We start from the raw sequence: 15,497 nt of genomic DNA on the forward strand, positions 1-15,497 counted from the left end.
TCTACACGTTTCTATGCAATATGAAGATGATGATGATAATAATAATAATAATAATAATAATAATAATAATAACAAAAACAACAATAATAATAACAACAATTACAATAATAATAATAATAATAGACATTAATAATAATAATAATAATAATAATAATAATAATAATAATAATAATAATAATAATAATAATGTATAAAAAACTTCCAGCATAATAGACATTAAATATATTATTTTAGAAATAAAACACAAAAAGCCATTTAGCTTGCTGGTAAACATCATCCCTTCTACAAGGGAGACCTAAGTTTTAATCCCATAACCTTCATTAGCTACAAATTTTAATCCAAGCCAAGGATACTATTAGAAACTCTCACTTTCTTTCTGGGTCAGCCATCTCTCAACTTCTTTCTCGGTCAGACCTTGATTTCCAAGTCAGACGTCAAGATTTTGTCTATCAAACACCTTTCGTCTGACCGAGTCAGCCAAAAATGTCTGACCTGACTCGGATTTATTACTAATTTTTAGATACTAATGAAAGGCTTACAAAACATTTTTATATGGAACTAGCTAAATTTGATAGATATATGAAATTTTGAAAAACTAAAATTGACATTAAAATCTTTAAATTAAGCTCCTAAATAAAAAACAAAAAATTCAGAAAGAAATGAAAACAAATATTATGTCATTAAAACATAATAAAATGAAAATGAAAATTAGAAAAAAGTGGAATTTGAGGATCAAACATGGACAAACTCCTTCAGTAGTTTGTCAAAAGATTTAGCTTGTTGAGAGCTTCCCGACGATGTATCACACACCTCTAAACTCTTGATGGATCAAACTCGAGAGCTTAAAAGAAATTTTATATGGATCAAAGACTAACCATCACAACAAATCGAAAAATAGACTATCCCATCAAGAAAAGAACTTAAGGGTTGAATTTGTGACTTTTTGTAAAGTACAGGTGCCATTTATGTAATTTAATTTAGTCTAAATTTTTATATATTAATCGTTTTATTATAATCCAACCAAACAAACAATGGTAAGCTGCACAAGGTACATGTCATTAAGCATAAAGAGTGACGTCATATTTTTAAGCCTACCTTCTATGTTCTATGGCACACAGAGTGCATATACCAGTAGTACCTAATCGAATGTTGTGAAAGCCTCATCCGTTTTCTTGTAATCCTAATCCCTACTACGATTAGGGTTCATCCTGTACTTCAAAAAGGTTGTTTTCCCCCTTTACGCCCTTTCTTACGTTCCTCTTAATTTCACAAGAAGCTTAATTCTGATTCGATTATTCGGTTTTATTTGTTGGATCTCATTCTCATATGTATCTATCGTAGAATTCTGTAAATTTTATTGCATTTTTGGGGTTTGTTTGATGGTTTTGGAGAATGTCGGAGGCCAATATTAATAATCAACGCCATCATCAAGCATCGATTTACGAGGGCGTTAATCTACAACCCGTTAATTTGCATCATCATCAGCAACATGGAATTAGCATCAATAATGACGATAATCAACATCACGTAGTTGAAGATGTGGTTGTGCATGAAGATGATGATGTTGCCGTTGGCGAAGAAGAGTCTATAGACAACCCTAGTCGGATCCGCTACGACAACCACAACTCTCATCATCACCACCAGCACAATACTTTACAGAACAGCGGCAGTATCGAAACCGGCATGGAGGATATGAGCGTTCAGCCGCATGCTTTGTATGTACAGGACGCTGAAATTCAGCCTGTTAGCGGTGGAGTTGCAGGTGCAGGTGGAGGTGGAGGTGCGGATCAGCTTACCCTGTCGTTTCAGGGAGAAGTTTACGTCTTCGATGCCGTTTCGCCTGAAAAGGTTTATTCTCTTTCTATGGCATTAGGGTTTTGTTTGCTTATATTGAAAATGCCTTGTTCGTTATTCATTACCGACCTAATTGAACAATTTCCATTATTTATTGTGTTTTTCCCCCTTTTTGGGATGATATTACCAATGCATGCTTACATCTGTAGGATTGAATCATGATATTGATGATTGATCTAGTTCTTGATCTGCCACAAATTTACAGGTGCAAGGTGTGTTATTGCTTTTGGGTGGTTATGAAGTACCAACTGGTGCCCCTACTTTAGGGATCCCCCCTCAAAATCAAAGGGTATGAGTACAGCAGATTGTTCATACATACAAGTTTGGACTTCTGATTTTCATGTTTGTTTTAAGAGATTTTTTTTTTTGGTATAAATGTAATAGGGTTTAAATGAGTTCCCTGGAAGATCAAGTCAACCACAAAGGGCTGCTTCTTTGAGTCGATTCAGGGAGAAGAGAAAAGAAAGATGCTTTGATAAGAAAATCCGTTACACTGTACGGAAGGAAGTTGCTCTTAGGTAATATATATATATATATATATATATATATATATATATATATATATATATATATATATATATACACTAAAGTTTGATGCAGCTATTATATATATCTGATTCATATTTTATACTCCCAGAATGCAGCGTAAAAAAGGACAGTTTACATCATCCAAGGCCAATTCTGATGAAACAGGTTTACCTTCTTCAGATTGGAACGGTGGTCCTGGCCAAGATGAAGAAACAACGTAAGCAGCCTTTTTTTTTTCATAATGAGCTTCAATAAGACAATAGCTCATTTGTTATTTTATGATGAGGATGAAGAGGGACAGAAACTTGCAGTTTTTGTCCTATTTTGTTCTGCAATGTCATGTCGTGTCTTTTACTGCATAAGAAACAGTAATTTGGTTGTTTGTGTTACTGTTTACAGATGTAGGCACTGTGGGATCAGTTCAAACTCAACCCCAATGATGCGTCGTGGGCCTTCTGGGCCAAGGACATTGTGCAATGCATGTGGATTGAAATGGGCTAACAAGGTTTGTGAATTAGTTTCTTATCAATTAGTTTTGATGTTGAAATTCTTAACTGATTTATTGAGTTGAGTTGTAATGTGTACAGGGGGTTTTACGGGATCTTAACAAGGTTTTAGCAGACCCTACTACTGGAAAGACTATTATTGAACAGGTGCAGGTGAGGTACACAATTATTTTTCAGATTTAAATAATAATAATAATAATAATAATATCATTTGGCATTTGTGTTGATGTGTTTTTGGTTTATTTGCAGAGTGGGGGTGGGGAAGGGAATGGAAGTGATGGTGTAAATGTGGTTTTTAATGGAGGAGATGGTTCAGCTGTGACTGCTGAAAGGTGAGGGCTTATTCAGTTATTTGTTGCAGCAGCCAAAGCCAATGGAGATATGTTGAAGGAAAAAAGGTGTAAAATAAGAGAGTGGTTACTGTTTACAAAGATTGTAGATATTGGTTCGCGTCTTGAGGGAAATGGGGGTTGCATTATATATATAGCATTTTTTTTTTTTTTTATAATTATAGGGTCGCAATGTAACTTCTAAATTCACTATTTGTAACATTGGTAGCTCACTGCTCACCTCATTGAACATGAAATACATTCGAGTCATTAGCTTTTACAAGCCCTATGAGCCAAGATATTACATAAAACAACAAAAGGAAAGGAGGACAGAACAGTTATGAATTGGTTGAGTGGGGTGACATATGTTGAGAAAATAATGAAAGCGAGACAGGAAGATCGGGGACATCATCACTATTCGCCCATACACCATCTCCATTTTCAATGGTATTAATAATGTTCCTGGAGTTGCCAACTTTTTTAGACTTTTATAGAAGAAAAGAAAGAATTTTTTTCACCTTCACAAAACCAATCAACTTTATCCTTTTGCTTGAAGAATCTCTCTTCATCAAGGCAAGCCTCATTATAGGTATTGAGGTACTACGAGTTATGCTCTTGATGCAGATCAATGTTTTCATGATTTCTGTAAATAACAAATTAGACAATATCAAGCTCTATTCGAAGGTTAGGGACTTTTGTAGAAAGAATGCCATGGCTCTTTAAGAAATTCCAAATAGGGTCTTTCAAACGTTTTAGGTTTTATCAAGACTTGAACATATGATGCTTACAGATATATTAGGATCCCACTAAGATGCAACAACCTGCTTGAAATCTTTTTTATGGGTAAGGAAATTTGGGAATTAAAAGGCCTGGGCTTAAATGAGGAGTGAGAGGGGAAAGAAAGCATAACAGGGCTATGGTCAGAGGTATAGTAAGGGAGGAAGACAACGGAGGCAGAAAGGAAAGAAGAGAGGAAATGATACATTCAATATTCTTTTTAAGAAGTCCATTATCACCATTAGGCTTTTGGGTCCAAGTGTAAAAAATGTCTCTAAAGTTGAGGTCCTCAGTATCAATCTATTGACACAGTCACGAAAATCTTTCATATAACGACAAATACTAGAAACATTTGCGGTGTTGTCTTTAATGTCTAAACAACATATGATGAACCAAAATGAATTTTTAACCATATGGTTCTGGGGACAAACCGAGTCCCATGTGTCCATAAGTTATTATGATATAAAGAGTCCCACAGGAAACAACCTTGCATATGGTTATTATGATACAAGATCGGAGGGAGTGGTGCCACAAGAACCGTACTCCTTCCTCTGCTATGTAGGCGCCACATAGGTGTCATGTCATTTTTACTTCTTTACCACACACTAGGTGTGGTATACCAAATGATGAGATGAGAGAGAAACAATTGCATGGAGAAGATAGAGAATAGGAGTGCATCACTATTTAGATGGAGAGAGAGAGAGAGAGAGAGAGGGGGGGGGGGGGGGTAGGAGGGCGGGGTTGTGGTTGATGATGTGGCAGAACCGCAGGTGAACCCTCATCCACTCCCCCTGATCTAAAGGAACTGAATAGGCTCTTGTTGGAGCTATGAATTTTAATAAGAAAATGCAAGACCTCGTCGGTGTTATTTAAAAACATCATGTCAACATGTTGAAGGTCCCACACAACAATATGAGTGCCTCTAGGGCTCTAGGGAGTGTTAGACCCAACAAAGTGGGTGCGGTAAGACCGTGGTTTTTGCCATAGCCCATAGTGGCACCGAGGAATATATATATATATATATATATATATATATATATATATATATATATATATACTCTTTTTTACCACACCTAAATTGAATTCTATATCTTTCATTTTCTGAAGAATTTCAGTTTATGTTTGATGTTGTTGTCAGTGTTACTCTAATAGCGGAGCAAACTTATAACGCTCTATGTAATAACGAAATCGAAAGTTTACAACAGAGAACACGAAGATATATTCAAAGAAACCGTAAAGATGCCCAACAACACTTGATACAAGATTTCTTTGAGGAGAATACCACTTTTCAAGGGTACTAATTCTAAAGGCGCTTCAAAATGTTCAGGCCTTTATATAAACATATAGTCAAAGATCTAACGAGGGAGTGTACTTTCTTCCAACAACGTCCTAATGCTAGAGGTACATCCGGTTTCACTCCCTTACAAAAATGTACAGTCACACTTCATCAATTAGCATATGACATCCCTCATGATGCGTTGGAAGAGAGTTTTAGGATGTCCGCTAGGACCACACGAGATAGTCTCTGCTTTTTTTGTAAACATGTGATTGAGATTTATGGTCTAAAATATTTACGTAAGCCTACACGCAATGATATCTCACAACTGCAAACTCATCATGCTAGCGTACATGGCTTTTCTGTATAGATAGGAAGTTTAGATTCTCTCCATTGGGCATGAAAAATTTTCCCTACCTCACAACATAGTCAATTTACCTGACATGATCATGGTCATACTTGAAGCAATGACGTCACGAGATCTATGGATTTGACATTTTTTTTGTTCTCTCGGTTCAATTAACAAAATCGACATTCTTAATCGTTCACCTATATTTAATAACATTTATGACAAATTTGCACCAGATTCTTCTTTTCAAGTGCATGAAAAACCATATAAATATGGTTATTATCTTGTTTATGGGGTCTATCATAAGTATGTTGTGTTTGTTAAATCATTTTCGTGTAAACATGATTCTAGATAGAAAAAATTCAAAAGAGCTTAAGAAAATGCTAGGAAGGATATTGAGCAGGTCTTTGGATCTCTTAAGAAATGTTGGTACCTACTGAAAAAATTAGCACTCTTTTCGGTGAGGGAAAACTTAAAAAAATCATATATTCATATATCATATTGCATAATATAATATGATTATTGAAGATGAAGAAAGAGCAAGATGTGCGTATGACGAGTATGAAATCATCCCCAAGACAACCAATAGAAATTGGTGGCGATGAATACATGGATAGGTGAGCAGAGATACGTAGTACTAAAACATTTCATAATATTTGCATAGACTTGGTGGAACACATTTTGCGGGATTCAACATATAATCTCAATTTTGATCATCGGGATGACTCAGAAGATGAGTTCTCGGATGAAGACTTCATATAGTATATGTTTTAGTTATTTTATTTGTAAACTTTTTTAAAGTTCTTTGTGTTTTTTTTGCAAGTTATTTTAATTTGTATTTTTCATATTTGAACTATATTTGAACTGATGCAATTTGGTGTTTTTATTTAAATAAAATTCTTAAACAAAATATTAAAGCAAACCTATTGTGTGGCAAAGAAACCACATTTTTGTGATAAGACGTGACATGGTAAAAAGTATGGTTTCTTAGCACAACTCCCTCCGAACCTTTGAGGACCACGACCATGAATTAAAACCTTGAGAGACATGCGAAATTTTACATAGAACCGCACTAGTTCCAAGAGCAGCACAAATATGAAGGGAGCCTTGTGAGTTTTTTTTTTTAGATGTCTAAAATGAAAAGCTTGTTATATTCTTTTTTTTGGTTTTAATAAGATTTATTTTGTAAATAAAAGATTCCTTAACCACCACCGAAATTTGGTAGAATACAATTACGAGTTGGTCAACTAAATAAAATGACCATATTTTGAGCATTATCACAAAAAATATAATTAGTTTTAACAAAAAATACAAAATGTTTTTTTAATTTCACATAAAGATTCCATTACAAACGGCAATTTAAAAAGTATGGAACCCTTTTTTTGGCAAAACACTTATATCATTTTGTAGTATTCGTCAGAAAAAGTGGTGATTGACCCTAACTAGAAGTATACATAATATTTACAAACAACATTAAAAAATATGTTGAACTAAACATGATTAATTAAAAAAAAACAATTACCTTGTTTGTTTCATTATTGTATTACCTGTATTTATTCTATTCCATCCAATATATGATATAACCGGTATAACAACAATAAGTCAATAAATCCAGTGCGTATAGAACGAAGCAAAAACCACAATAAATCAAATTCCTTTGTAAATCTCCGAAACAAAGACAAGTAATTATTCCTAACGGCTATGAGATTTCTTTAGTGAAAAAAAAATATGGAACTTAAATGGGTTCCAAAACTGAGATAGATAAACATAAACCCTACTCCTGTGAGCAAAACAATGCACTTTATATTTTTCTATATATTAATATTAATTAATATCAACAACTTCACTGGAACTAAACGAATCATTTCTTTGAGAGAGAGAGGGTTTACTGATCATCGAGTGTAGGATAGAAACCAAGTAGTGAACTTCGACTATTTCCATTGGCTTCTACATTCCCATAAAAAGGCGATTGCAGCTCTCCTGAATTAGATGTTGACTTTCTTGACCTTTGGTTCTTGGGTGAAGCTGCTGCATATGAATCATTATAGAATGATGATGATGATGATGTGGGAAGCCCGTGGATCTTTGGGAGACCCGTTGTGTCGTTGCTTGTCAAACTGTAGCCTCTCTCCACTGTTTCCGCTTCCAGTGGTAGTTCATCCAATGTCTGTAACAAAACCACAAATATAATTAACTTCTTATATAACTTTCATATACATTTGTTATTTTATAATTCAGATTGGAAAACTCAAAACTTACACGAAAAGCTTGCTGAAGCACACGCAACATATCGCGTGTACGTTTTCTTTTTGTAGCAACTTCATCCGGTTCTTGTAACATTTGTTCAAACAAATCGTCTCTGTACAGCTTCTTGATGAACACATTGTGGAGCTCTCTTTTCGTATGGTTCACCTGATAGATCATAATTCATCAAAACCACCAACCATATATATATATATATATATATATATATATATATATATATATATATATATATATATATATATATATATATATATATATATATATATATAGCTTGAAGAACAACAGGAAGAAAAGAACAAATATGTCAAGAGGGTGGATATGGTAATTTTACCAGAAAGTGCATGATTGCTTTAGGCACTGAGTCCTCGATGTTTTTTCTGACAATGTCATAATATGACCTTAGCAATAGCTTTGTAACGTGAATCTCAACGGATTCCTGATCTGAATGGGCATCCGAGGGCCTCAAAACTGTTGGGGGCTATTATTGGAAATTAATCAAACATTAATTATTTGAGTTTTATGGGATATAATAATCTTTTTTCAAGAAATTGGGATAAAATCATAAAAATAAATACCTCCCTCAGATGGATCATAGAAAATGAATGATCCATAGCCTGAATGGGTTCATCATTAAACAACTTGTTTGCAGGATTTTCTTTCACAGAAGTGCGACTTTCCGACCCACCAAAAATCGATGAGATTCCCCAACTTGTGCTTCCTGGAAAAAAATTAATAATAAATTCATTTAATTATTTTTTATGCTGCTAAAAGGTTCTGTAAGTTATTACATCTTGTGTTTTTGTTAAAACAAAAGGTTACCAGCTGTTGGCTTCTCAACCTCACCAACTGCTCGAGACCCTGGTTGATTATGCTGTAAACATGAAATTGGAAAGCTATGTTAACTTTTTTTTTTTTTTAAATTAAATAAAAAAAAAAATCTGATTCTCTAAAATATTCTCCAACAACCTGTTCTGTGACAATTCCATTAACAGGCCTAGCAAGAATTGCACGTGACTTTATACCCCTTTCAGATTGTGGAGCTTTTTCAGACTCAACTCCATCCTACAAATTACAAAATCAATCAAAATATATAACTAAACATGCAAAACCACAAAACTTACAATCAAACATAAGATTATAAGTTTATAACTATTAACCACACCTTTTGCCTCGATACTGTTGTTGCAAGCTTAGAAGATTTCACTTGCTGCAAGGCAACCTCCACAGCTTTACTCCCACCCACAAAATTCGGGTGTGAAGTGTTTATGTAATCCATCTACCCAAAAAAAATAGCAACATTTTCAACCATGTCACAATAAAAATAAATAAATAATAAAAACAGACATATAATGATATGCTGGATGCATACCTCCATTTCAACTATGTGCCCAATCATGGTTTCAGAAGGCTGAAGACCATCACGTAAAAAATTCCCTATCACATCATCCATTCTCTTTCTGAGAACAGGAAATCTCTGTAACTCATTCACCATACATCGATGACTCATCTAAAGCATAAACAAATCAGTCAACTCAAAGTCCAATTAGAATTTGAGCAGATAGATTTTGAGAAAGGTGTTACTTTTATCAATTCATCATAAATGAATCTTGCACATTGAAGGCTTGGATCTAGTAAACGAGCAATTTGTCGTCGAATTAGAACTTCAAATGGAACCTGTGTAACAAAATGTTAAGTTAAATAAAAAGTATGGAGATGTGACTTGTGATTTGTGACTTGTGAGTGAGGGGTTTATAAAAATAAGACCTACTTCAGGTACAAACAATGCAGATCTAGGGCCTGTTGCATTTTGTATAGCAGTTCTGATGTCATCATCAGTTAAGTCCTCACAAGGGTCAACTTCCTGCAGCAATAACTCGATTGATTAAATATATTTATTGCAAACTAAGGGATTTGGGCGTTAAATATCAATAGGTGAAAATGTGAAATGGATAATAAAGACAAACCTCCAAACTTTTGACAAATATTGACTGGAAAATATAGTGTATTCTTGCTCCTCCTGACAACTCAGATGTTGACATCTCTTCGTTTTTACCCTCAATCATTGAAGAAAAGGCTGTTTAAAGAAATCATGAAGATCATCTATGAGATTCAAAAAACATACACATGTACTTATTATTAAAAATAAAAACAAGAAAACCAGTATCACCTTCAGAATACTTTGAAAGAATATTTAGAAGAAGAGCTCCCATGCCAGCCTATAAATTATTAAAAAGCAAATGTTAGAAGGTAAAAAGGTAAAAACTTGTCTGAAAAAAGGATTGATAAGCACCTTAGACTCTGTAATCTCTCCATAACTAGCATGTTCTTTTGCTACAGAAACTAATGCAGCACTAATACGTGCCTTCAACCCTGGTAACACTGTTTTTATATGTTTCACCAAAATCTACAAAAGAGGACATTAAGTTAATATAACGTTTCATCCTTAATGAGCAGATAAAACCCTAATACAGTTTTACCTGGTTTAACTTTTTTGCCAGCTGGGGTACCCCACAACGATCTGCAAGCTCATTATACACCTACATTATAAAAATTAGTTAAACCATATGAAAAAAAAAGTTAAATAAATCATTGAAGGAAAAAAAAAATGTTGCATACTGGACGACTGCGAAAGAATTTCTCCTCAGCTGCTAGTGCATCTTTAATAGTTCGGTTGAACATAATGTCCTGTTTTTAAGAATATGGCAACCATTGTTAGATTAAAAGATAAAGAAAACTAACATTATATATAATAATAATAGAACAAAGAATATAATTATTACCTCCTGACTACGATTTACAACACCAATAAAGCCAAGTCGAAGGGGGATCACTTTTCCAAGCAAAAAATTACGTGCATCGGTTCCTCTATCCATAATATCCAACTAAAGCATCAAAAAGGACAACATTGTGATTACTATATAAATAATACTATATAATGGAAGAGAAGTAAGAATAAATTGAAACTGAAATCATGTATGTTAGTTATAAATATAGACTTATAGTATACCTTTGTGATCACACCAATTGTCCTGTAACCTAACAGCACAAAAAGAAAAGAAGCCATGTTAAAGAGATGAACTTTCATTCTATTTCTAGTTTTTTTTGTACCAAAATCACTCAATGAAATCAGTGCCTACCATCAGGATCTGCATTTCCAGCGATTTGAAGTGCATCTGAGTTGGCAAGGTCAGCATTTGCAGGTGTGACAGCTAGGATTAAACAGCTGGGAAGCCTAATGTATGACATTATCATTGTCCTAATACGAGCTTCAATGTCTGATGGTTGATCTCCAACAGGAACTTTTGTTATACCAGGTAAATCCACAAGGGTGATGTCAAGTACATTAGGGGAAAAAATCTTTAAACGAATTTGTTTATCAGAGACACCCTTGTTTCCTCCTGCTTCCCTATCTGTCTCAGCCTACAGTATTCAGACACCCAACTAAGGTGTTAGTGATCAGACTTTGTGTTGGTTGACATAAAATAAAGTTTAGCTTTATCATAGAGGATTAAAGAATCCACACTTATCAGAGCTCTAACATTTTTTCCTCTTAATGAATCCTCATACACAAATATACAATTGATTCAGATGAGCTATACCAAAGACACTCTCATGATCTCATCTAACCCTGAATAATCTGATCACCTAGCTGATGCAGCTTACGAGTATATACAAAAATTACTAGAACATGAGAGGATATAGATGCTTTGCTGGCCTGAAAGACAAAGACTCATGTTGCTAGGTTTAACAGGCAGTTGGACAAATTCTGAACCATTATCCATAACAATTAAAATGTCACGCTCTATAAGCTCCAGTAAAATACACTCAGGGTTCTATCAGACATGTAGTTTTGAGTTTTGTGAAGTTGACGAATTTAGGCAGTGTGTTATTAATCTTGGTAGGTAGAAAAAACTGCTTTTGGTCTAAGTATTCAAAGCCCTTTATTTTAAAGACAAGAGATCTCAAATATACATGAGAAATCTTTTTTGAGTAACAAAAAGTGCATCTGCGCAAGAAATGTGCTTTTTTAAATTTCACTGGAGAAAATTCATAAATGTTTAACGTACCAGTTCAAGCTAGGTCAACTCAGATAGTAATATAAAAACTACTATAATGATGATGATGATGATAAAAGTAACAAATTGGCTGTTGCGACGAAGTACCTGAATTTCCTTACGAATTTCATTGAAATTATAGAACCTCTTCCCCGGCACGTGTAAGAACTCACCATACTCTTCATCGGTGCCGTCAGGCTTCCGCTTAGTCTGAAGCAGCTGAAGCACGAGAGGTCGGCGAGTGCAGATGTCGGATCCCCTGGGCAAGAAGTCACGGCCAACGAGAGCTTCAAGCACACTGGATTTACCACTGCTCTGGCTACCAACAACGGCGACCTGAGGGAGCTCGATAGTAGAGGAGCTTCCAAGCTGAGCGAAAATGTCTTGAAGCTTGTTCACGATGGGGATGACGTTGTGGCCAAGAGGAGCGGCGTTGGAGTTGGATGAAGATGGTTGTTGTTGAGGCGACGAAGGGACTACTGGTTCGTCTGCCATTGAACTGGATTTGGTGGTGAGATCGAATTTGAGTGTGTGAAACCCTAGAGGTACGAGGGAGGTGGAGAGAAAGTGGTTTGTGTTGCAAATGCCAAATAGTTTAGAAAGAGATGTGGGAGATTCTCGTGCCGCCCAAGCAGATGGGAATAAAGTGAAACTTTTCAATTTATAAGGGGTGAAATTGACATATTGTGATGTCGTGTTGTCCAATTTTTTGATTTAAAACATTCGAAATTTGAATTTGCTTTTTCAGGAAATACATTTATCTTCTTTAATTTACTTTTGGTTTGAGATTAATATTATGGATAATGAATTAAAAGGGTAATATATTTTTTGGTTTGTACATATTTGGTCACCGAGTTTTTTTCGTCCACATTTACCTCTTAAACTTGTTAAACTGTATACATTCAGTCCTTATGATCTGCTACTCCAGGTTACCCGGTAAAAATGACTTAATAGGGTAATATATTTCTCACTTTGTACACATTTAGTCCTTAATATTTTTGTACACATTTAGTCCTTTTTTTTTGCAAAATAAGTTATTTTTTTGTACTCATACAGTACTTAAGAATGATTTTTTAGTTTTTTCTCACAAAATATTACGTGGGGCATTCATTAATGAGGTGTATGGGGCTTTTTTTGATGCTTATATCTATCGCGATCTCGACTATTTGGTTGTTTAGGTCATGTATTCTGAACGTCGTAACTTCTTCATATGATCTCGGATTTTAACGATCTTTATATTCTTGCATTCGTATTTTACTCTACTACAACTTTCATTTAGATTACTCCCATTAAAAAATAATATATTTTTACTTACGATTTTTATATCCATACGCGATGGCGGATTTAGTATGGTCCCGGTGTTGCACCGACAACACCTGTTTTTTTTGTTCGCAGTGGAAAAAGTTTCGCTTTTTTTTACGTTTATAACTATTTTCCATGTATCGGCAACACCTATTTCATCTCGGCAACACGTACTATGTATTACTGTGTCTTCCCATGTCCATACGTTTTTTATGAATGCATGTATGTATGTTTTTAAAAAAATCGTTAGTAAAAATATATTACATTTTAACGGGAGTAATCTTAATGAAAGTTGTAGTAGACTCAAAAAATAAACATGTGGATAAAGATCTTTAAAATCTGATATTGTATGAAGAAGTTACGATGTTCAAAATACAAGACCTAAGCCAAACCACAAGACTTACGCAACCAAGCAATCGAGATCGCATTAGACATAAGCATCAACAACCCTAAGCAACTCATCAATGATTGGCTCACGTAAGATGTCGTGAAAAAAACCTAAAGAAATCATTAATAAGTATTGAATGAGTACAAAAAAGGACTTATCTTGAAACAAAAAAATGTTAAGGACTAAATATGTACAAAAATATTAAGAGTTAAATGTGTACAAAATGAAAAATATATTACCCTATCAAGTCATTTTTCCCGGCTAACCTGGAGTAACAAGTCATAAGGACTAAATGGGTACAGTTTAACAAGTTTAAGGGGTAAATATGAATAAAAAAAAAACTCAGTGACCAAATGTGTACAAATTGAATAATATGTTACCCTTTTAAGTCATTATCCCTTAATATTATTCACAATTACTGCAACATTGATTGGTATTTGAATTGTGACATGTCGTTTTTGCCACGTATTATTAGTGATTTAAATAAATTTTTTATGTTCATCATACATACTTATAAAGCTAACATTTTTTCTTGAATCTCATGCATTTGAAACCCCCATAAAATTTTGCCAGCACCTCATGCATTTGAAACTCCCACACCCTTTCACCTTCAAAGTAATTAATCACACATAATCTCATTCCAAGAAAATCACACACTCTATAAGTTCAACACCTCATGCATTTCAAACTCCCACACCTTTTCACCTTCATTATATATGTAGTTATATTAGTACATTTTTCTTACAAAAAGTCGTCATTTGGTTGAAGATAGTATGATTCAAAAGTTTTCATATAGTTGAAGCATTCACGATCCAAATATGATGATTTGAAGAAATGGGTTATGTCGCATCGATGGTAATTATAATATGATTTTTCTTTCAACCAAAACAAACGAAGTTTTTCTATTATTTCTTTATATTTAATTTCTCATTTGACCTTTATATGTGATTTGTATGTATTATACGAAGTTTTTATATTCTTTTTTATATTTAATTTCTCATTTGACCTTTATATGTGATTTGTATGTATTATACGAAGTTTTTATATTCTTTATATTCAATTTCTCATTTGACCTTTATATGTGATTTGTATGTATTATACGAAGTTTTTCTATTCTTTCTTTATATTCAATTTCTCATTTGACGTTTATATGTGATTTGTATGTATTATACGAAGTTTTTCTATTCTTTCTTTATATTCAATTTCTCATTTGACCTTTATATGTGATTTGTATGTATTATACGAAGTTTTTCTATTGTCATCAAGTTTCTATGGTTGAATGGTGTTCAATAGAGAAAGAAGATTCAGAAAATAGATATAGGTTTTTTTTTTTTTAGAAAAGTAGACGAATGTTAATTTTTTCTTTTGATTTAAACGTATATTTATGTAACATTTTTATTTATATATTCAACCACCCAATGTTCTTATTTATATGATTGTAGTTTTTCTATTTTGATTATGTTGATTTTCTATTATTTTTTTGTTGGGTTATCCTACACAACATATTTACAAAACAATATTTAAAAGATAACATAATTTAACGTTTGATATGTAATTATGATGAATTATCATGATATGTTCTTCATATGAAAGTAATTTATCCATATTACTACGACAAGAATTACATATGACATTTACGAAAATATATATTATATGTTATTTGTTTAACATATATATGCACCTATGTATGTTATAAATTTTTAATTAAATATCTTTATGTTTAATAATTGAAGGGATTAAAATGATGCATCAAAACCAATTATTTAGAAGAATATAATAATAATAATAATAATAATAATAATAATAATAATAATAATAATAATAATAATAATCTCTCTACCTAATAAAAACCTCCCTGAGGTGCCACA

At 33.4% G+C, this 15,497-nt stretch overlaps 2 protein-coding genes across 3 annotated transcripts; one reads left to right on the forward strand and one right to left on the reverse strand.

Annotated features, from left to right (window-relative positions):
* Nucleotides 1-1,058: 1,058 nt before the first annotated feature.
* LOC111913271 (GATA transcription factor 24) lies at nucleotides 1,059-3,500 on the forward strand. 2 transcript variants are annotated; one of them, XM_052771582.1, is made up of 7 exons: nucleotides 1,059-1,848; nucleotides 2,060-2,143; nucleotides 2,239-2,372; nucleotides 2,492-2,599; nucleotides 2,782-2,887; nucleotides 2,970-3,046; nucleotides 3,138-3,500. In XM_052771582.1, exons 1-7 carry the CDS (start codon nucleotides 1,393-1,395, stop codon nucleotides 3,172-3,174), a joined length of 1,002 nt encoding a protein of 333 aa, XP_052627542.1. In that variant the 5' UTR covers nucleotides 1,059-1,392; the 3' UTR covers nucleotides 3,175-3,500. The 2 variants fall into 2 exon arrangements, with proteins under 2 accessions (XP_052627542.1, XP_023764758.1); XM_023908990.3 differs by having other exon boundaries at nucleotides 1,062-1,848; nucleotides 2,970-3,041.
* A 3,719-nt stretch (nucleotides 3,501-7,219) lies between these two features.
* Nucleotides 7,220-12,575, reverse strand: LOC111913273 (dynamin-related protein 3A). Its single transcript, XM_023908991.3, has 19 exons — nucleotides 12,048-12,575; nucleotides 11,022-11,304; nucleotides 10,892-10,920; nucleotides 10,665-10,766; nucleotides 10,501-10,569; nucleotides 10,362-10,421; nucleotides 10,175-10,288; nucleotides 10,052-10,100; nucleotides 9,849-9,958; nucleotides 9,653-9,745; nucleotides 9,466-9,558; nucleotides 9,254-9,391; nucleotides 9,047-9,160; nucleotides 8,851-8,946; nucleotides 8,704-8,755; nucleotides 8,460-8,602; nucleotides 8,216-8,362; nucleotides 7,879-8,031; nucleotides 7,220-7,786 (listed from the first exon to the last, which is right to left on the reverse strand). Exons 1-19 carry the CDS (start codon nucleotides 12,432-12,434, stop codon nucleotides 7,505-7,507), a joined length of 2,514 nt encoding a protein of 837 aa, XP_023764759.1. The 5' UTR covers nucleotides 12,435-12,575; the 3' UTR covers nucleotides 7,220-7,504.
* Nucleotides 12,576-15,497: the final 2,922 nt, after the last annotated feature.

The sequence above is a fragment of the Lactuca sativa genome, chromosome 5 (assembly GCF_002870075.4).
Source record: "Lactuca sativa cultivar Salinas chromosome 5, Lsat_Salinas_v11, whole genome shotgun sequence".
Classification (NCBI taxonomy): Eukaryota; Viridiplantae; Streptophyta; class Magnoliopsida; order Asterales; family Asteraceae; genus Lactuca; species Lactuca sativa.